Source organism: Cebus imitator, unplaced genomic scaffold (genome assembly GCF_001604975.1).
Source record: "Cebus imitator isolate Cc_AM_T3 unplaced genomic scaffold, Cebus_imitator-1.0 Scaffold48, whole genome shotgun sequence".
NCBI lineage: Eukaryota > Metazoa > Chordata > Mammalia > Primates > Cebidae > Cebus > Cebus imitator.
In genome coordinates, this window is record NW_016107363.1 from 6,824,796 (window position 1) to 6,847,621 (window position 22,826).

Sequence of the window (22,826 nt, forward strand, 5' to 3'; positions counted from 1 at the left end):
AAAAAAAAAAAAGGAAAATGCAAATCAAAATCACAATAAGACACTATCTTACACTCAATAGGATAGCCACTACCCCCCAAAAAAAAACCCAGAAAAAAAAACAAATGTTAACAAGGACGTGGAGAAACTGGAACGCTTGCATGCTGTGGCAGGACTATAAAATGGTGCAGCCACTGTGGAACACAGTATAGTGGTTTCTCAAAAAACTAAAGAGATTTACCATATGATTCAGCAATTCCATTTCTGGGTATATACTCAAAAGAACTAAATGCAGAGATTCAAAGAGCTGTTTGTAAACCCGGCATTATTCACAGCAGACAAAAGACAGAAGCAACCCAAATGTGCTTCAACAGATGAAGAGGGCCGGGTGCAGTGGCTCACGCCTGCAATCCCAGCATGTTCAGAGGCAGAGGAAGGCGAATCACCTGAGATCAGGAATTTGAGACCAGCCTAGCCAACATGGTGAAACCCCATGGAGAAACCTTGGCCAACATGGTACAACATCTCTAATAAAAAGACAAAAATTAGCCAGGTATGGTGGCACGTGCCTGATGTGCCTGTATTCCCAGCTACTCGGTAGGCTGAGGCAGGACAATCACTTGAACCCAAGAGACAGAGGTTGCAGTGAGCCAACATTGCACCACTCTAGCTTGGGGAACAGAGTAAGACTCCAACTCGAGAAAAAAAAAAAAAACCCACAGATGAAGAGAGAAGCAACACGTACATACATACAATGGAATCCAGCCTTAAAACGAATGAAGTTCTGACACATGCTACAACATGGATGACATTATGCAAAGAAAAATAAATCAATCACAAAAAGACAAATACTAACGCTGGGCTCAGTGGCTCACGCCTGTAACAACTGCATGTTAGGAGCCTGAGGTGGGAGGATTGCCTAAGCCCAGGAGTTCGAGACCAGCCTAGACAACAGAGAGACATTGTCTCTCGAAAAATAAAAGAAAAAATTTTTTTTGAATTTTCATAAAGACAAACTAACACTGTATGATTCTACTCGTACAAGGCACTTAGAGGTAGATCAAACTCCCAAGGGCTGAGTGCAGTGCCTCATGCCTGTAATCCCAGCACTTTGGGAGGTCAAGAAAGGAAGGTCACTTGAGCTCAGGAGTTTGAGACTAGCTTGGGTAACATAGTGAGACTTCTGTCTCTACAAAAAAAAAATAAATTAAAAATTAGCTGGCTGTGGTGGCGTGTGCCTGGGAGGCTGAAGCAGATCACTTGAGCTCTGGAGGTTGAAGCTGCAATGAGCCACGATCGTGCCACTGTACTCCAGCCTGGGCAACAAAGCAAGACCCTGTCTCAAAACAAACCACAAACAAAACAAAACACAGAAGAAAAAACTCATAGAGACAGAAAACTAGAATGGTATGTGCAGGGGCTAGGGATGAGGGAAACGGAGTTACTGTATAATGGCTATAGAGTTTAGTTCTAGAGATGGATGGTGATGGCTGCCCAACAATATGAATGTAACTAACACCACTGAACTGTGTAATTAAAAACGATTAGGAAACTAAATTTTGCATTATGAAGATTTTGCAGTTTAAAAATTTGGGAGGTTGGGCGTGGTGGCTCATGCCTGTAATCCCAGCATTTTGGGAGGCCAACGTGGGTGGATCACTTGAGGTCAAGAGTTCAAGACCAGCCTGGCCAACACGGCAAAACCCCATTTTTACCAAAAATACAAAAATTAGCCAGGCATAGTGGCGGGCAGCTACTCGGGTAGCTGAGGCAGTAAAATCACTTGAACCTGGGAGGCAGAGGTTGCAGTGAGCTGAGATCATGCCACTGCACTCCAGCTTGGCCAACAGAGTGAGACTTTGTCCAAAAAATAAATAAATAAAAACAAAAATTTGGAGAAGAAAGCACAAACAGCAGCAAGCCTGGATGTAAGGGGTACATTTATAACACAACACACAGAATTCCTTCACCCAGGAATCCCCCCCACCACCACAGGGACGTTCTCACAGTAAGGATTCCATCTCCAAGAGTGTGCAGCCCCCAAAGCCAGTGGACAGCTACACCATGCCCCCCTCTTTACTCTAACCCTCTTTCTTCCCCACTTGACTCTCGCCAGCTCCTCGCTGAGCGGACCCAGGCGGGAGCAAGGCTTCCTGAGCAGTGTTTCTGCAGAAAGCGTCATCCTTCTTGTCCTACAAATGGCATTTCAAACACAGCAGGACTGTTTCCCTTAAGAATAAAGGAATCTCAGAGGCTTGGAATAACCACTTAGAACACTAGGCTTAAGTATTAAAATCCAGACTTTTCTGTCAGGACGTCTGCTCCCCAGACCCCAGAGGTGTGAACATGAAGCAAAACAAAATTTTAAACAAATATAATGGGTACGGGGTTTCAGTTTTACAAGATGTAAAGAGTTTGGAGATGGATGGTGGTGCCCGACATAATGAATGTACTTAACACTAATGAACTATACACTTAAAAATGGTTAAGATGGTAAATTTTATGTTATGTGTATTTTACCACAATAAAAATTTTTTTTAATGTTTTGAAACAAATAAACATTAACTTGTATAGAGAGGTAGTTTTAAGGCCTTATGACCTAAAATAATCAGAGTAAGCCAGCCTAGATGGTAAGATCCCATGTGAAATCCTGCATTTTGTAAAGGGGAATAATTTGCTGCCCTAAATAGTGTGTTGCGCCTTAGGGACTAAAGGTTGAACTGGCTCTTTGAGAAAAGACCTCATTCCAACACCTCGTAAAAAGGGGAAACTAAGCTAAAAGGGCCAGGAAGGAAACACCAAGGTATAGCAGCTCTTTCCCTGTGGGTAATTAAAAGACTAAAAGGCAGCTGGTGAGGCTGCGAGGCAGTCCACGTGTGTGTGCATGTGTGTGTGTGCACATGTGTGCACCTATGTGTAAGAAAAGGGTAGGTATTAGGGCCTGAATATCAAGAACTGAGCCTACCTCTGATGAAACCAAAACCAAAGGTGGAGATACAGGACAGCTTCCTGCTTGCTCTTGGGGAATTCTGCAGTCCCACCTGGTAGAACCCATCAGGCTTCCTGTCGGTGCTCAGAGGGGTTCAAAATGCCAGGAGCTGCCCCTCATCAGGGAGCACTTTGGCAGAGCACCTCTCACACCCCGTAGTGTCCACGGTGACCCACTGACTTGACTGCATAGAAAGAGGCCTGGCTGGGCGACAGGGGAGCAGAGCAGAGAAGGATCTACCTGTTGGGTGGGTGTATATTTCACGGTGTGGGAGTAGTCGTAATTATCGATAATATCCAAATCCTTCACTGCATCGCCAGGAAGGGGGCTGTTGAACTGCACGTTGAGTGGGGCTTTCCCGGCCCCCTTGGTGTGGACAGTGAAGTGGGTTGGTTTCCCGTTTTCCACACCTGGAAAGATATACTGTGAAGTGAGGAGACAGACCAGCTGGAGTAGTTTCACTTTGAGAACCTGTCAGACAGGTTCAACAGCACCAGGTCTATTATGACAGCCAGCCCTGTCCGGTGGCTGCTGCATCAGAGCTGCACAGAACACCTGCCAGCTTGGTGTGGGTGCTGGTGGAGATACGTTCCTCAGTGCCACCGGCCGGCAGAGAAACCCAGAACAACCTTAACGTGCCATCTTACCTGCTTTGCTGAGCCCAGGACCTTCTGCCTTCACTTTGCTGGCATCGTGGGAAGGGTCAACTTTGACTCTGAAAGGGCTGGCGGGGATTTCCTATAGCAGAGACACGGTCTTAGTAGGAAAGCCCCTGAAGCAACAGCCAGAGCTCAGGGTGCCCTGAACAAAGGGTGAACCTTAACATCACTTTGACTTAGCGAGCAGTGAGCAGACTTCTGTTACCACAGGCAAATAGAAGGGTAAACTAAGTGAAAGGGCCTAGCATCGGTAAGGTCACTCTAATATCAGGACCTCTGATATCACAAACAAACCCGAGGACTCTGAGCCTTTAACACTGAATGTTGAGTACTTAGGATGAAAAATGCGAACAAGAATAAAACCAAAAAGGATAATAACATATGGGGCTGGGGGAAGGAAATGTCCTCCAGGGCAGCTCAGAGCTGAAGAATTGTAATCATTCTGGCTCTGATCACATTCTTGCTCTTGGGGAATTCTGCAGGAGGCCAAAAGGAAATGCAAGAAGTGATCAGAGACAGAATGATTGTAAGTCTTCAAAAAGAATGTTGCAGACTGTCAGAGCAAAAGCAGATGAGGCCAAATGGACGGTGTCAAGACCACTACCTTTACGGGCAGAACATTCTACCAAGGTTCCCATTTTTATGTAAGGTTAATTTTAATCCCTGGAATTTCAAAATTCTCTGTTTTAGGATACTGCTCACCCTATCTTCACTATTACACACCTGAAACTTCAAATCACCTCTCTCTATAAAAGTTTAAGGGTGGAGACCACAGTCATTTCTTCAAAGGCATCTAAATAGAACATATCTGGAAGCTAATTGCATTTCAACTAAAATTTTGATGAAAGTTCATAACAAACTAGTCTCTTTCCAGATCCCTGCTTTTAACCACTGCACACACTGCCTCACTTTTGTTAGAAAGTGATAATAATTGAGTCTGGGTATTTTTCTTTCTTTCCTTCTTGGTTTTAAGGAGCCAGAGAGAATATGATTGAGCAGTGTTCTCAAGACATCTTCCCTGTCACTAAAACACCGTAAAGGAGGACAAATGCGGTGGCTCACGCCCATAAACCCAGCACTTTGTGGGGCCAAGGTGGGCGGACTGCCTGTGAGACCAGCCTGGCTAACATGGTGAAAGCCCATTTCTACTAAAAATACACAAAATTAGCGAGGCATGGTGGTACATGTCCGTAATCCCAGCTACTTGGGAGGCTGAGGCAGAAGAATCGCTTGAACCCAGGAGGCAGAGGCTGCAGTGAGCCAGGATCACACCATTGCATTCCAGCTTGGGCAAAAGAGTGATATTCTGTCTCAAAAATAATACTAATAGTAAAATAAAACACCAAAAAGTAGATGAGATATGCGCTTAAGCGACTAAAGAGAATCCAAACCCACTCCACCCACCTCCTCCCAGGCCCCAACAACTACCTGAGATGCAAAGAGAACTTTGATAGTGTATCGCCCGGCGGCAGGAGGCACATATTTGACCGTAAACGTATCATTGGCATTGTGAATAATGTCAAAATCCACGTCTTCCTCATCTTCGCTTAACACCCGGGCATCACACTTAATGCCAACACTGACATCACCTGGAACACACCAGCTTATTAGCACCAGCTTACAAGAAACAGCATGTCCTGTGTAATCTCTTCCAGCTCAGGTTAACACCCCAAAAAAGCAACTGGGAAGTTTCTAGTAAGAAACCTGAGAAAGAGTAAGGATTTGGGGAAAGTGATGATGGATTAGCAAAGATATCATCAAGGAATGACTCAGAGGCTCAACAGATGAATGACATTACCTATTCAGATGGACTACTTCCTAGTTCAAAGGGAATTCCCCTCAAAACTTTATGAAAAGAACACCCTTCCCCAAGAAGCAATGATCACTGGGTTGAACGAAGCCCTCTCTCACCTTCCCCAGCCTCAGAACAGTCCACTGTGAAGTGCGTAGGTTCATTTGCCTTCAGACCACTTCTCTCCACACCTGGCCCAAACACTTTCACCTTCTGGGGATGGCTTCCTTGCCTGATGTTGACCTAGAGAAGACATGGAGAAGGTCATCAAGTTTGCCTCCACTTGGATCTAGTAAAATACTATTAAATAACATTGTTAGAAATAGTTCTTCTGGGTGGGCTGGACCACTCTGCCCCTCAGCTCACTCCATCATTCAAGGCCTACCATGGATGGTTCTTTCCATATGTCTGCCTTGACCATCAGGCATGGAGCCCAGTCCTGGTGTATGACCAGGCTTTTCCATACAATAGCCAGGATTCTGCCTTACAACCTACCCTGTAGGGGCTATGTGGGATGTTCACACCTCCCCAGACCACGGCGATGGTGTGCTTGATGGCCTTCACCGGGGTGTATGAACATGCATACGTGCCATCCATCCGGCTCTTCATCTGGATGTCAATGGGCTGGCCTTCCCCATCCTGCAGAAAAGCCAGGGCTAGGATCAGAGGTGGCCCTCACATTGTCTCCATCAAACAGGGCCACAGTGGCCTCCCAAGTCACCCAAGTCACCACTTGATCATACAACAAAACTTCATGGAACAACTACAATGTACCATGTTTTCACAACACAATGACAACCAGTGACAAAATATGATGTGCATTTATTTAAATTTTTACTTATTAAGAGCAAGTGGCCCCAAAACAAAGCCATGGCCACTCAATGCTTCTTAATTTTAATTCCTGCATTTAAGTTCTTTGGCCAAATTCAATTAAATTAGATAAACGTATTTTTTTAAATCCTTGTTTACAAATCTCCCACCATGGCCTCAGCAGCTTTAGCCACACCAAAAAGACATTACAGAATAACCTGAAACAAACAAGTCTCATTTCCGCAGAATATAAATCAGAAAGATGATTTTTTTACAAGCCCAGTACTCTACATGGTAGTCTCATTGAAACCTCACATAACCCCATAAGATAATCTTATCATTTCCAAGGTACAGATGAGCAAGATCAGATGGACTCAGCAACTTGCTATTACACCGACAGATCTGACAATTACCTGAACAGGTGACCCCTCTGAAATTTACCTGAGCAAATATCTTTAAGGGAGCTTTTCCAGCATCCTTAGGATCCACGGTGAACTCGGCCAGATTGTTGACAATGCATCCAGATTTCTCCAAACCTGGCCCGTATGCTCGAACCTGAAGCAAAGGCCAATAATGAGTCTCTTTCTGTATAATGCCTCAACTAAACCCCTATACGAAGACAAGTAAACCAGGAGATGGGGGACAAACAAAATGATCTGTGTCTGGTTTTACAGTATCCACATAAGAGGATGGTTATGGGAAGTAAAATACTAAAGTAGGTTGTAACTTAAAAACAAATGTCTCTCCCTTATAAGGGAGAAAATTCTCTAAACAGGTGTCCAACCCATGGCCTCAGAACCACATGAGGCCCAGGACAGCTCTGAATGTGGCCCAACACAAATTTGTAAACTTTCTTAAAATATCATAAAATTTTTTGCATTTTTTTTTTTTTTTTTTAGTTCATCAGCTATTATTAGTGTATTTTATGTGTGGCCCAAGACAATTCTTCTTCTTCCAATGTGGCCCAGGGAAGGCAAAAGATTGGATACCCCTGCTCTAAAACCAAGTACAAAGTAACCCATGCTCCCTGCCTTATTCTGAATTGACCTAGAGAACTTCTAACAATTGGGGCAGAGACATCCAGTCATGCCCAGTTTCAATGTTCCCACTTTGAGGAGACTGACTCTTTACCACGGACAACATTTGCACGAGAGGGCAAAGAATAGCATTTGGCCAAAAAGGGGTAGCTGCCAGCCCAGACTGACATCAGCCTATGGACAGCTGCCAGTGTGAGCCAACAGTAGCACACGTGGTGTGTGGGGCCACTCCCTGTCAGCCAGGCTGGCTCAGACTCAGTGCTTATCAGCTTGCTAAGGGTTTGAGAGGAAACTCTCGGAACCATTGCTCCAACTTAAGAGACAGGGAGCTAGGGAAAAAGACAATCTTTATCTATGAAGCATCTTGAAATAATAACTACCGAAAATGGCAAGCCTGAAATATGATCCCTGGAGTTGTAAGAACACAACAGTTTATGGAACCCTCTACATGGGCCAGGCATGAGCTAAAGGCTGTCTTTATGCATGCCACCTCCTGAATCATCCTAGAAGCTCTCTAGAAGCAGAGACTACTATCATTCCTGTCTTATAGAGGAAGACACCAAGAGTCAGACAGGTAAGTTACTTGCCCAACACTATAAAAGTGCTAAGCGATACTACCAGGATTCAAATGCAGGCCTGGGCTAGGTGTGGTGGCTCATGCCTGTAATCCCAGCACTTTGAAAGGCCAAGGCAGGCAGATCACTTGAGACCGGGTGTTTGAGACCAAACTGACCAACATGGCGAAACCCCATCTCTACTAAAAAATACAAGAATTAGCCAGGCATGGTGGTACATGCCTATAGTTCCAGCTACTCGGGAGGCTGAGGCATGAGAATTGCTTGAACCCAGGAGGCAGAGGTTGCAGTGAGCTGAGATGGTGCCATTGCATCCCAGCCTGGGTGACAGAGCAAAACTGTCTCAAAACAAACACATAAACAAACAAATGCAGGCCTGTTTCCTTCCTAAAATCCAAATGATTCCTCTCTGCCGCCTTTCAACATGCTGCTTAAGGTAACTTCGGGCGTGGGGGTGAGGAACCAGGGGCCAGGGACGAGAAGAGAGAAGCACAACAGCTGATTCACCAGATCAGGGTTGTAGTCTCCCGTGGCTGGGTGGATGAAGGCCATGTACGGGCTGTCCTTGATGTCTTCATCATCACACATGATGTGAACGGCGTATTCGCCAGGCTCCTTGGGCCAGTATTTGACGTCACATGATCCATCATTCTGGTCGTCGTACTCAATCTTTGCCTGGGAGGGGCCTTCAATGGCAAACCCTAGGGGGAGGGGGTGGAAGGTTCCCCCTTGTTAATATGGTGGAAAGCACCTATTCTATGTTACAGCAACTCATTCCGGCTGCCTCCCTAAAAGCCAAGTGTTGGTCAGGAGATTGAAAGCTGTTTCTGTCCCTTTCTCCCAAAACCAAGCCCATTGGGTCTTTACTAGAGATGGAACGGGTGAATTATATATAGATTGAGGTGTGTGTGTGTGTGTGTGTGTGTGTGTGTGTGTGTGTGTAGCATTAAATATGTTATATGTATTTTATTATCATCCGACAGGAGAAATCCAACCAGCAAACCTTTCTATTGGCAATGTTGCAACATGTGGCAAAAACCTTACACCAACAGCCAGTCTTAGCACCACCAAATCCACTTCTGGGCTTTTATCTGAAGGCAATTACCAAGGATATACAGGCAGCACTGTTTTTATAGCAAAACCCTGGCAATAACTGGGGAGCCTGACAACGGATATAGCCATACAATGGAATTCCATGGAAGCCAAGGGAAATGAAGGAAATGAAGGGAAATATAAAACCCTATATTTATACATAAAGCTATAAAGACTTGTCCAAGGTATTTTCTGTAGCAAATCAATATTTGCATGCATATGTACAGAGAAAAAACTCTAGAAGGACATGCCAAAAGGCGTAATATTATCTCTAAACTAGAAGAATATACAAGACGATTAATATTATCTCTCTAGAAGGGAAAATTAAATGTGATTTCTTATTTTTCTCTTTTGCTTATTGCTATTACCTAAAACAGGGGTTGCTAAACTACAGTCTGAAGGCCACATCTGGCCCACTGCCTACTTTTGCAAATAAAGTTTTAATGGAACATAGCCACACCCATTTGTTTACATATTCCTATGGCTGCTTTCAGGCTACAATGCCATAGTCAAACAACTGTGACAGAGACCATATGGCCCACAGGTGGAAAATATTTGCCATCTGGCCCTTTATAGAAAAAGCTGGCTGACTCCTGATATAAAATGATCATATATACATTAGACATGTATTTAAAATATACTTCAGCAATGCTCCAAATAATATATTTATTTCCCAAATCCAAGTTTCAGCAAAATTCATTCACTCATTCATCTAACTATAGGTCGGTCAACAGTATTTGCTAAGCATTTACTATATTCCAAGCATTGTTTTAGACGCCATACCTACATAAAGCTTCTGCCCTTGAGGTCTCCTGGATGAAAGAATGGTGGTGTCAGAGGCAACTGACAGCAGCATGCAGAGATGGCTTCGGATGGCCAGGAGGCTGGGAAGCTGAGGGTAGTGAGGCTAGGCAAGGCCCCAACATGCACCCTGACATAGCCTAGAAACCCTGAAACCCTGAGCCTTCCAGAAGATGCTGATCAGCTGCATCCACTTACCCAGAGATCCCACTTCAGAGCCAATGGATTCTACCACGAAGTCTGCCGACCGCCCAACAATCCCACCATGGAGCCCAGGGCCCCAAGCACGGACTTTCTGCATACCCGCTTCGGGGCCAACTTGAACTTCAAAGGGGCTACAGGGAAAGGAATAGAAGCAGCATCAAAGAAGAGTAAAGAAAGGTCTCACTACAGCCATAAGCTGCAGTTCCTTTGCACACTCTTCCCACTTGCCTGAGCCTTTCACCTGGCATCCCAGACTCCAGCCAAGCCTCCCCCAACAATAGCTATTGTTATGTCAACAATATAATGTAATGTGACTGCTTCTGGGAGCTCAGGTGGCCACTGGATTGGCACTCAAGCCACGCCGCTTTGCACCAGCCTCCTGGTCCTTTACCTTTGTGTGCAGGCCTCCCCAGACTACGACCCTGGAAAGTGAGAGTCCACACACACTCTATATCCTGCTTATGCTAAAACGAGAAAACTCGGTTCAATAGGCTTTATCTCATACGTGAATGAATGTGCGGTAACCTTGGCATGGAAGGCTTGAAAAAAAAAATTGTGGTAGGTATTCAGAACTCAGCAATGCCCAAATATTTCCCAAGGCAAACTGAATTTATTCAGAGTTTAAAGTTGCCCCCGGGGAGCTAGAAAACATCAGAACACAGAGGGGCAAGTGCCATGCCCACAAGGCAAAGCTGCAGGCTGCGGCCCTTGGCCCGACAGCACTCACGTAGAAGGTCTTAATGTAAACCACAGCAGATTTTGCCCCGTGGCATTCAAGAACAAAGGAGTTCATTGAAAAAGAGAATCTCAGTTTATATGTGGGCATCTAGACTCACAGCCCATTTGCTCTCTGCTCCTTCTGCCTCCCCTGCCTCCCACCAGCCCCTACTCGCCAGCATTTGATTTAAAGCAAGTCAGCTAAAACCACAGCAACTTTCTGCTGCTTTTTGAGAACAGGCCAAATGTCTGTGCTGCTCTGAAAAAAAAAATGTTTTCAACAAAGCAGATATCTTTCCCTCCTGCAGCCCGGGAAGCAACCACCCGTGAGTCTGCCCTAGGCCCACCACCCTCCAGAGAAGACGCCTCTGCAGCAGGAGCCTTACCTCTTTGGAATGTGGTGTCCCCCCCATGTGATGGCAATGCTGTATCTCCCCGGGGTGCTGGGGTAATACTCGAATGCATAGACCCCATCCAGAAAGCCTTTCTGCTTCACCAGCTCCTCCAGACCCTCTGTGGGAAAGAAGGAGACAATCTTTCCAACACCATCCTAGGCTCAAAATGAGAATCAAAAGGACAAGTACAGACAGGCAGCCATACTGACAAAACATAAACCATATACAGAAACCAAGTGGGCTGCCCCAGAGTATGGGACCTCTCCCCACCAAGCCTGGGAGATTACTTCAAAGCTAAAAACACAGCCATCTCTGCTTCAAGGTATGAAGAAATGAAGGATTTCCCAGCTAATTGGCTTTAGAAATCTCGCTTAGCTACAAGGGGTCCTGAGGTCCTGAACTCCCTGGGCCTGTGTAAAGAAAAATCCAGTCACATTTCAGTATTTCCCAATAATCACAGCTACCTTTCCCAGGCCCCCACGAAAACTAGGGAAGAAGTAAACCTTTAGAAATATTTGGTATGAATTTTAGGTTAAGCGTTCCAGTGTATCTTTTTCAACTGAAGATGGACAACAAAAGCAAGAAAGCCCTTGGATTCGATCTGCATGAGGACAGATTTTAGAGGTGACGCTGCAAACTCCAAACCCAGCCATCAGGCAGGAACTTGTTTTCTGTTGAGCCCTGAGGTTTGGCCAGGAAAACCGTTGAGTCAAGCAAGTATCCAAGGTCAGGAGAACACACACACGCGCGCGCGCGCGCGCGCACACACACACACACACACACACACACACACACACCCCTCCTTGTCTTCTGTTGCAATAATCTGGGAGGGAAGACAGCCTCCAAGCAGCTTGACTCCAGGTCTGGGCAGTCTAGAACCTCGGCTGCCCTCAGGGCACAGCCTGCCCCAAAGCCTGGTGCTGTGAAGTCAAATATTAACTTTCCAGAGCTCAGAATGCTCCTGCCCCAGCCTGTTGGGAACACAGGGTAAGAGTAATCCTGGTCCAGGAAGCTCAAGATTCCACAGACGTGGGAGTAAAACCATGAAAGGTTGCTACACCTGAGACTAGAAGTGCTGAAATGCTTCTCTGTTCCACGGGAAAAGGGGAACAGGGAGGATACCCATCCCCACATCTGCTATCTCCTTCCCCAAAAGAGGGAGAGAGAATGGGTTGCAGAGTTTAACCTGTCCCTCTGCAAATGGCATTTATCTACAAAGAAAGCTTTATCTTGGGGAATTTTATTCTCCTTCTATAAGCACTGATCATAGTAATTAAGTACTTGACTTAATTTCATACTCTATAAAATGTAACTGTAGTGGGAAAATCACTGACTTTGGAGACTGCTTGAATTCCAGCTCAGATGCTTACAACAGCTGTATGACTTGAGCAAGTGTCTTCCTCTCTGAGCCTAGATTTCTAAAATAAAAAATGAGCCACTTCCAGTTGTTCCAACAGCAGCATTTCCGCAACTCCTTTACATCACTGCTTTTCCTACTCCCAGAAGTCTTGATGGCTGTCAAGCCACCCACTGTCCTCACCTCCTGCATCCAGGGCAGACATTACTAATCAATCCCTGCTCCCTTCCCCAAGAAGCCCAGATAGCCTCAAATCCTTGACATAGCCTTCAGGGATAAATTGAGGAGAACTGGCCATGGGATGAAATCCATATGCCATGGCTGCAAAGTTAGCCAAAATCACGCCTGAGACAGAGAAACAAAGGAACACTTACTAGGACCCTTCACGGTTACGCTGAGCTCCCCACTTCCTGCAGCTTTGGTATCAACCTTGAAGTCTGCGGTCTCCCGGATACGGACGCCTTTGGGCTGCAGGCCTCGGCCACTGGCCCGGCAGGCATTTGGATTGCAGGCTGCAAGCACAGTTTTGACATCAATTCAATCTTTCATTCTTTAGTTAGTCGTGAAAGCCAAGGTAACCTGGAGCCACCCGCCAAGAAAATATTTGCTCTGCACAAACAGTATGCAGTAGTTGCCCAAGACCAGGGGTCCGACTCAGGGAGCACACCAGGCTAGCAAATATGAACACAACATAACTTTGTCTAGCCACACCACAGAAGGACTGGAGAAAAGTGGCTTTGGCAAAGAAAACAGGAGAGCACAGTGAATCCATGCTGTGCTTCTGGTACCAGCATTTAACCTTTCATTTGTGAAAGGGAGTTAGGGCTGAGTCCTGGACATTATTCAAACCTCACTGCCATACTCAAGGGCCCAGTAATTGGATAGACTGGACTTTTTCAAGTCTTCTTGGAAAATGTAGTACTTGAAAATGCCTGTCTGGGTTCCAAACCCTGGGTCAGCCATTTCTAAGTGTCCAAATGTTGTCTTCCGCCTGAACGACCAAGCAAAAACAACCAACACAGCTCAGAAAGAGACCAGTTCAGCCCCACCTCGGCCGAGGCAGACCAATCTTTCAGTGCCGTCTATTACAAGGCCTTCAGAATGTGGGTGGCTGTAAAGGCAATAATTAGCAGTAAACACCACTGCTGATTTCATTTCCGGGTCTAGCTTGAAAACCTAAAGTTATAAGTCTAAAAGTTAAGGACAAAGATAGCTTCTAATATGCCTTGCTTGAAATGTCCACAGAACTAATGTTCCATGGTTATTCCATGGTATCTGGAGGTTGATAAAAGATACCTTTATGCCCTAGAATGAATCCCAGCACGGACAATATTTTCAGTAAACAGAAACGGGAGACAAGTGGTGGAAATGTCATGTTATTAAGTGGCTTTTCCTTTCCAAGTCTGACACTGCATAGTTGAAAACTCTCTATACAGGAAGGTCACAGACTCCGGAAGATGAGACTCTCTACTCCATAGATGGAAGGTAATTCCTCCTCTGGCTCCTCCTTCCTGCAATGGCCTGAGCTGGCTATTTGGCAAACAACTGCTTCCCAAAGAGTCATACACACACCTTTGGAGTTAGAGATGATTTTAGATGGTTTATGGATGAATATAAGCTTATGGTGGCGTTTTATGGCAAGTGACTTTGGTTTTCCATTGTGAAAGTGACATAACGTTTCTTTTAATATAAAATCATTTACACCTGTAAACCCAGCACTTTTAGGAGGCTGAGGCAGGGAGATTGATTAAGCCCAGGAGTTTAAGACCCGTCTGGGCAACATAGTGAGACCCCCCTCTCTATAAAAAGCAAAAAATTAGGCCAGGTGTGGTGGCTCATGTCTGTAAACCCAGCACTTGGAAGGCCAAGGCAGGTGAATCACTTGATGTCAGGAGTTTGAGACCAGCCTGGCCAACATACTGAAACCCTGTGCCTACTAAAAGTACAAAGAAAATTAGCTAGGCATAGTGACGCACACCTGTAGTCCTAGCTACTCAGGTGGCTGAGGCATGAATTGCTTGAACCCGGAAAGCAGAGGCTGCAGCGAGCTGAGATCACACCACTGCACTCCAACCTGGGCAAGAGTGGGGCACCATCTCAAAAAAAAAAAAAAAAAAAAAAAAAAAAAAAAAATATGTATATATATATATATATATATATATATAAAATCATTTAGGTGGGAGAGGGGATGTTAGTAAATTAAAAGAAAAAGTTGATTAATTAATGCTAAATAGTATAGGATGTACGGGCCAGAAGGGAAAAAGGAAGTCCATGAGGGAGGAAAGGTTGGAACAACAGTAGAATCAGGAAAGCTATTCAAAATGGTCTCTTACGTAAAAAAGAGCTTTGCTCAGGAGTATGTTAGAGGTTTTTTTTGCCTGTTTTTTCTTTATCAAGGGGAGAAAAGTTGTTCATACCAGAAGTAAGTCACAATATAATGACAGGACTTCCTTGGAACATTTTAATGTGTCTTATGACACACACACACACACACATTCATGGAAATTAGGAACATGTGTAACGGTCTCAACATCAAAAGGGTAACTGCTCAGTTCATATAAGAGTTTGAAGGGCACCACCATCTAGCAAAGCCCTAGATGTGTTTAAAGGCAATTAGAGAGTGGGTCTGGGCTCCAGCTGGACAAGCGGTCATAACACCTGCACAGGAGTCTCCTACAATCACACAGAGCATGGGCCTGGCTAATATTCACAAGCAGCACAAAGAACTGGCAAGGAAGTCCCACCCAACCAGCCCTTACCAAGCAAGAGGCCTCTGGCCCAGCGGTCTCAACTAGGAAGCCAACAGCTTCAGTGTCCAGGCTGGCCCAGAGGTAGGATTCGGAAGAGGAAGCCATGTCTGCAGACGCAGATTCGGAGGACAGAACAGGGAAAGGCAAGTGTGAGTTAGAAAAGGCAGTACAGTTGAAAAACAAAACAGAAAAAAAAGGTGGGCCAACAAAGTCAGAGGTAAAGAGTCCAACATTTGAGAAAAATGCATAGACTCCTGGCGCCAGAGGGAGTTTAGCAGAGTGGTTAGGGGTAAGGCCAACAGAGTTTGTGGTTCTAGCCCCACTGATGCCTTACAGTACTGACAGCGAATGCTATCTAAGCCTCAGCATCTCCACCTGCTAGCTAGGGATAACAATAGCACCTGTAACACACAGGCTGGTGCCATGATTAGATGCAGTGGTGGTAACTGCCTGGGCCAGTAAAGGCCAAGCAATCGAGGCTGCAGGGCCCATGTCACTGCTGCTAGCTTCAGTCATGATGCCAAAGCCTCCTACTGCCTCAGTCCCACCTCCCTCACAAAGGATAATGACTCTCCTGTACATGTGTTTTGGGGAGGAGTAAATGAGTTAATATAAGTAAAGCACTTAGTTCTCTGTGTGGCTCACAGAAGATATTAATATTAATATATGAAGACAAAGTAAGCCACCTCCTGCTGAAGCAGCCCTGGCAGAAAAGGGATAGGCGTAAGGTCAGTGTTGGGACCGGACTGTTTTCCTGGCCTCACCACCCAGCTGTGCAGTCAGCTTCCAACATAAGAAGCAGATATGGCCAGCCACCCAGGACTCACCTTCTCCAACCTGCACAACGAAGGGACTCTTAGGGATGGTGTCCCCAGCAAAGAAGACCTTGACCACATGGGGGCCAGGCTGCATGGGTTTGTACACACATCGATACACCTGGTTTCCTTTGTCTTCCACGAGCAACTCCACAGAGTTCTTCCCCTGGGGATCTTCCACCTCCACACCAATGTCACCCACACCAGCTCCTACGAGAAAGCAAGCATCCCATGAGCCCAGGTCACCCTCTCTGAAAGTTCACTGCTGCTGAGTACAAATGTAAACAGGGCTGGCATGGTGGCTCACGCTTGTAATACCAGCACTTTGGGAGGCCGAGGCAGGTGGATCACTTGAGGTCAGGAGGTCAAGATCAGCCTGGCCAACATGGCAAAACCCCATCTCTACTTTAAAAATACAAAAATTAGCGGGTGTGGTAGTACACGCCTGTAATCCCAGCTACTTGAGAGGCTGAAGCATGAGAATCACTTGAATCCAGGAAGTGGAGGTTGCCGTAAGCAGAGATCACGCCACTGCCCTCCAGCCTGGGCAACAGAGCGATTCTCTGTCTCAAAAAAAAAAGAAAAGAAAAATGAAAAAATGCAAACAGGAGGCAGACAGGCTCTCAGAGAGGTCCACACCAAGATGTTAACAACTATTTTCTAGGGGTAGAGGGGTTTAGGGTTGAATGTTTCCTTTTTCTGCATTTTCTATTTTTGACATGAAAAAGAAGCTGACAATTCAAGACGTATGTCTTAGTCAAGAGAAGCCTGAGGATTTTAGAGAAGAAGAGCTGGTTTTAAAAAATCTAAGAATATAGCACATTTGAAAAAACTGTCTTTGTGATTGTTTATTTGGTTTAGAAGACAAAAGGTCAGGCCTTCAAATCCCTGCGGATTATATTTCCGCCTCTGGAAGAAAGCCCAAAGGTCAGATCCATGGAGGAGAGGCACATTACCTGCCGTGTAGATGTCAAAGTAGGTGGGCTTATTGGCGATGTTCCCTGCAGCTTCCAACCCTGGACCCTTTGCAGTGACTTTACTGGCATCTCCCTGGGCCTTGTCAACATTCACTTCAAATGGGCTCTTGGAGATGTGCTGTCCTGCAAAGAGGACTGTGACCTGTAGGTGACAGATAGGTGAGAAATACATAACCACTTCCCTGTGCCCAGCAAGACTGCCATCAAGCCACATACATTAATGATCACCTCTCTCCTACCCGCCCATGATGGCACACACAATGGTGTCTAGGATGAGGAGCCTGGGACCAAGTTTAACAGCCTGAATGAGACTCCCACTGGCCCCGTCAGCCGTACAGCTGAGTCTGGGACATGACACCTTTAGCAAAATTAAAATGCTGACCACAGATACGCTTAGCCTCTCTACCAGGAAACAAACACATTTCAATCTCTGGAAATTGACTCCTTTCAGGGGACTGAATGGGCTACTCTCCGTCAGAATAAAATGTGCAGTTCCAGGATTTCAAATCCACAGCCATCCTGTTTTTTCAAGGGACCAAGATCATTCTTAAATACATGGATTTGGGACAAAGTAGAATGAGGTCCATCTAAAACTTGAGTCACTGTTCTTATCTTTGAAATTTTTCAGGGGTAATTGGGTTGGGTTTCATGGGAACCCATACTTGACTGGAATGAATTAATTACATCATAAATGCTCCCTTCAAGAGCATTTATTCCAAATGCTTCATATTCTAGGAGTCTAAGAGAAAGCTAAAGCCATTGTTCCAAGCGCAAGGTGGTGAGGACGGCCTATATCCCAAAGTCTGGACAGGTACGCCATGGGATTGGCCTTTATGTGCTGCTGAGGGCTTTCTTCCAATGAAAAGTATACTCCTGGGTCACCACACTCTCCTGCAAAACAGACTCTTTTAGCCCTTGCCCAAAAGGCCACCTTTCTGGATCTCAAACAGAACTCAAAAGATTGCCAAGACAAAGGGCCTGAGGCCTCAGTCCCCATCATTTCTCCAGGTGCTGAGAGGGCCACTTTCCTCTACTCTATTCAGCTGAACTGCTCCAGCCTCAGGCTCCATCAAGCTGACAGTCCCTCCAGAGCACCTCCAAGGGGAGTACTTAAGAAAGCATGAAGGACAAAGAGCCAGGAGGTTGCAGTGGCTTATGTCTATAATCCCAGCACTTTGGGAAGTGGATGCAGGAGGATACCTTGAGGTCATGAGTTCAAGAACAGCCTAGGCAACATGGTGAAACCTGGTCTCTACTAAAAATACGAAAAATTCTCTGGACATGGTGGTGGGTGCCTGTAATCCCACCTACTCAGGAGGCTGAGGTGGGAGGCTCCCTTATGCCCAGGAAGCAGGGATTGCAGTGTGCCAAGACCGCACCACTTCACTCCAGCCTGGGCAACAGAGCAAGACCCTGTCTCCAAAAAAAGAATCAAGGACAAAGAGCCCATCTATAGTTTGGTGACCACAGCTTCTACGCTCCAGACAGACAGCTGCAACCATCAGCTACCTAGACGGAGTTAGAAAAATCTTACGACATTGCAAACAACTCAGCCTAGTTAGTTGAGGGAATCCTAAGGATTCCAATTTTCAGTGATACACATAGACCCTTTTATAATCAGAAAGAGAAATCAGAAATTCACTTAAGAAGAACACTCTTCTTCCTGGGCTATCTCTCATCTCCATATATCGGAACAAGCCCCAAAGCAGCCTAAGGCACAGCCATGCTGCTTCATCTTACTTTGTGCTGCCCCGTGACCTTGGGAAGATACTCCACAGAGTATGTCTTGTTCTTGTCGCTGTCAGGGGTGACTTGTGCCTAGGAGGGAAGGTGGGTGACAGTTAGAAAAGGCGCCAGGTATGAGTAAGGAGCATGCTGTGTCAGCAGAGGTTCTGCAGGAGCTGCCAGGTTGGGAACATTGAAGGTGCTGGCTAACTCCCGTCCCTCTAACCCTGCACAGCGCCTCAGGAGAGACGCTGCCTGAAGTCACACGCAGAGCTGAGGCATAACAGAGTCAGGACTTTCCAGTGTCCAGCGTCAGGCTGGCACTCTCTAGGGAAGAGAGAAGACGAAGCAAGAAACTTAAAACCTTTATCCACTCAATAGTTCATTGAAAGCTTATGAAATGCCAAGCGTAGTGTTAGGTACTAAAAATAAAACATGAGTAAATCAGGCACAATCCCCACCCCAGGGGGGGAAACAGACTGTCCATCATTAAACTCAGAATTGCAAACTATGCTAAATGTCAGTAACAAAACATGGTCCTATGAAAATACGTGACAGAGAGAACAGCATGTGCAAAGGCTCCGAGGGAGGAACCAAAGAATGGCCAGTGTGGGAAGAGAACAGGGCAAGACTATCTTATTATTCTGGCCATCAGTATCTAAAACCTCAACTGAGGCTGGGCGCGGTGGATCACGCCTATAATCCCAGCACTTTGGGAGGACGAGGCGGGTAGATCACCTGAGGTCAGGAGTTGGAGATCAGCCTGGCCAATGTGGTGAAACCCTGTCTCTACTAAAAATACAAAAATTAGCCGGGTGTGGTGGCATACACCTGTAATCCCAGCTACTCGGGAGGCTGAGACAGGAGACTCTCTTGAACCCGGAACACAGAGGTTACCGTGAGCCAAGATTGTGCCATTGCACTCCAGCCCGGGCAAGAAGAGCGAAATTCCATCTCAAAAATAAAAATAAAAATAAAACCACAACTGACAAGGTACCTTTGCTAAATCCAAAGTGTCCTTTATTTTATTAAACACTGTGTCCCTGGCAATCAATTTAAATTCGATTTCCAGGCTCTGCTCTTGGATAGGTGACTTAAACAGCTATATAAGCTTCAGTATCCTTTTGGTTAAAAAAACACTTTTGGTTGTGAGCTGTAATGAGGAAAATGGAGGCACAGTCCCTGGCCCCATTACAAGCCCCAAAAGCTCCATGAGGTGCTGAAAAGGAGAGGCAGCACCCTCCAACATACCTCCTCTTTGTTCCCTTCTGGGTCCTCAACAAACACCATCACGTCTCCTTGCCCAGCACTGATCGTGTCCACAGTGAACTTGGCTGGCTGCTTCACCATGTTTCCAGTGGGCTCGATTCCTGCCACAGGTTTACACAGACACGTTAGAAGCCGGGTGAGGGTGTGGCATGAGCCATCACCCACTGTGTCTTTCAGGGAACTGACAGATGGGACCCAGCCCTGCAGATCCTATGTGGGAGACGGGGACAAGCTGCCTTGGCAAAGACAATGAGACAGGTTGAAAGTCTTAATTTTGTCCATGTTATTGAAGCAATATCCAATTTTGATATTCAGAGAACCTCGGTCAGGAGTCTATACAGAATTATAGAAAATAATGTGGTTAGTAAGTAGCAGCAGGGCTTGCCTTGATGGAAGCAACACAGTGGGGAGGAGGAAAACTTATTTCTCATTAACAACATTTATTGTATTGCTTGACATTTAAAAAAAATTACATTAAACCATTTTTTAAATTAACCTTTTTATTTTAAGATGACTGAACAAATTCGTCGAGATAGATTTTACCTGTAGGTATAACAAACAATGCAGCACCTTTAAGGCCGAAGCGGGTGGATCACAAGGTCAGGAGATAGAGATCATCCTGGCTAACATGGTGAAACCCCGTCTCTACTAAAAATACAAAAAATTAGCTGGGCATGGTGGCATGAGGTTATAGTCCCAGCTACTCAGGAGGCTGAAGCAGGACAATCACTTGAACCTGGGAGGTGGAGGTTGCAGTGAGCCGAGATCGCACCACTGCACTCCAGCCTGGGCAACAGAGCGAGACTCTATCTCAAAAAATAATAATAATAATAATGACCTTTACCTAGTTTCCCCAATGGTAACACAGTAAAAAACGATGATTAAATCTCACAACTAGGGTATTGATATTGATACAATCAAAACAGAGAACATTCCCTTTAGCATAGACAGGGAGCCCTCCTGCTGTCCTCACATAACCTCACCGATTCTCTCCCTAGCCCTGACAACCACTAATCTGTTCTCCACGCTGTAATTGTATTATTTTGATAATGTCACATCAATGGAATCATAACTATGTAACCTTTTAGGACTGGCCTTTTTCCCTACACATAATTTTCCATAGGTTCACCCAGGTTTTTGCTTCTATCAATGTTTTTTTTTTTTTTTTTTTTTTTTTTTTTTTTTATTTTTTCTTCTTTTTTTTTTTTTTTTTTTTTTTTCCTTTTTATTGCTGAGTATCTAATACTTATAGATGTACTATGGTTTATGCATTCACCCATTGAGGAATATCTGGGTTGTTTCTAGCTGTCTATCACCAGTAAAGCTGCTGTAAACATCTGTACATAGGGGTGTGGGGGGGAGTGTGTTATGTGTGTGAACATAAGTATAAAATAGTAAGAAATTATATATATAGGTCTCTGCCCCAGGTTCCAGAGTTCCTAAACCCCTTGGAACACACTTGGTGACAAAAGCATCTTCTGTTCTAATAAGGCAACTCTTAGTGGACTCCCAGATAGCTTTTGGAATGGGGCTGATCAACAAAAAGAACAAGTCATGGTCAGAAGCTTAGAACTTTCAGCCCCACTCCCCATCCTACGGGGAGGGGGAGGAGCTGTAGTCTTCGTCAATGTCAATCATGCCTACGAGACTTAGCCTCCACAAAAATCCCTGAAGTATGGAGTTTAGAGAGCTTCTGGGGTGATGAATACATCCATGTACCAAGAGGATGGCCCACCCCAACTTCATGGGAACAGACGCTCCTGTGTTCAAAACCCCTCTAAACTTTGCCCCGTGGACCTCTTCACCTGGTGGATTATCTGTCTGCTCTATCATATCCTCACTATACAACTGCTAAAGGTGTTTCCTTGAGTTCTGTGAGCCACTGAGCCACTCTAGCAAATACTATAACATGAGGAAGGGTAACAGGAACCTCTGATTTGTAGCAAAGCTGGAAAGAAGTTGTGGGTAGCCTGAGGACTCACCACTTCTGACCTGGCCCCTGAAGTTGGGGGCAGTTTTGAGGGACTGATCCCTTCGTGGGGTCTGCACTAACTTCAGGTAGACAGTGTCAGAATTGAATGGAATTGATTATAGGACACCTACTTGGTGTCCACATAGAATTGGAGAATTGGTCAGTATGGGAGGAAAAATCCATAGATTTTGGTGACCAGAAATGAAGTATTGAGAGGAGTAATGGAGATGATGAGAAAAGTTTTCTTCTTTAGCTGTGAGAATATAGAAGGAAAAACAGTGGCTCTCCTACACAGTTAAGTTTTCATTCCTCTGGGATAAATACCAAGGAGTGCAATTGTTGGGCCATATGGTAGGTGCACGTATGGTTTTTTGAGATTTTGTTTTTGTTTTTGTTTTGAGACCAAGTCTCACTCTGTAGCCCAGGCCAGAGTGCAGGGGTGCAATCATAGCTCACTGCAACCTCGACCTCCCAGACTCAGGCAATCCTCCTGCCTCAATCTCCTGAGTAGCTGGGGCCATAGGTGCATACCACCACACCTGGATAATTTTTAAAAATTATTTGTAGAGATGCAAACTCCCTATGTTGCCCAGGCTGGTCTCAAACTCCTGGGCTCAAGTGATCCTCCAGCCTCAGCCTCGCAAGGTACTGGGATTACAGAAATGAGCCACTGTGCCCAGCCTATTTCTCTACTGAGAAACTACTACACAGTGTTCCAAAGTAGTTACACCATTTTACATTCCCACCAGCAAGGTGTGAGTGATCCAGATTCAGTTTCTCTACATCCTTTCCAGAATTTAGTGTTATCACTATTAATATGCTTTATTTTAGTCATTCTGATAGTGTGTATTAGGATTAATTTGCATTTTTCTCATGGTTAATGACACTGAACAAATTTCTTTTTTTTTTTT

The 22,826-nt window shown here is 45.3% G+C and overlaps 1 protein-coding gene across 8 annotated transcripts in view; it reads right to left on the minus strand.

Annotated features, from left to right (window-relative positions):
- FLNB (filamin B) overlaps positions 1-22,826 on the minus strand; it is a 171,121-nt gene that overhangs the window by 58,939 nt on the left and 89,356 nt on the right. For all 8 annotated transcript variants that reach the window (XR_005200039.1, XM_037738093.1, XM_037738092.1 and 5 more), the window contains exons 5-18: positions 19,926-20,044; positions 18,690-18,767; positions 16,929-17,091; positions 15,985-16,182; positions 12,782-12,919; positions 11,042-11,168; positions 9,933-10,069; positions 8,349-8,542; positions 6,671-6,784; positions 5,915-6,058; positions 5,539-5,662; positions 5,056-5,216; positions 3,616-3,706; positions 3,209-3,378 (exon numbers count right to left, since the gene is read on the minus strand). Coding sequence is in view for 7 of the 8 variants with exons in the window: in XM_037738093.1 (XP_037594021.1) it covers positions 3,209-3,378; positions 3,616-3,706; positions 5,056-5,216; positions 5,539-5,662; positions 5,915-6,058; positions 6,671-6,784; positions 8,349-8,542; positions 9,933-10,069; positions 11,042-11,168; positions 12,782-12,919; positions 15,985-16,182; positions 16,929-17,091; positions 18,690-18,767; positions 19,926-20,044 (1,958 nt within the window). In the remaining variant the exon portion in view is untranslated. The remainder of the gene's footprint in view (positions 1-3,208; positions 3,379-3,615; positions 3,707-5,055; positions 5,217-5,538; positions 5,663-5,914; positions 6,059-6,670; positions 6,785-8,348; positions 8,543-9,932; positions 10,070-11,041; positions 11,169-12,781; positions 12,920-15,984; positions 16,183-16,928; positions 17,092-18,689; positions 18,768-19,925; positions 20,045-22,826) is intronic.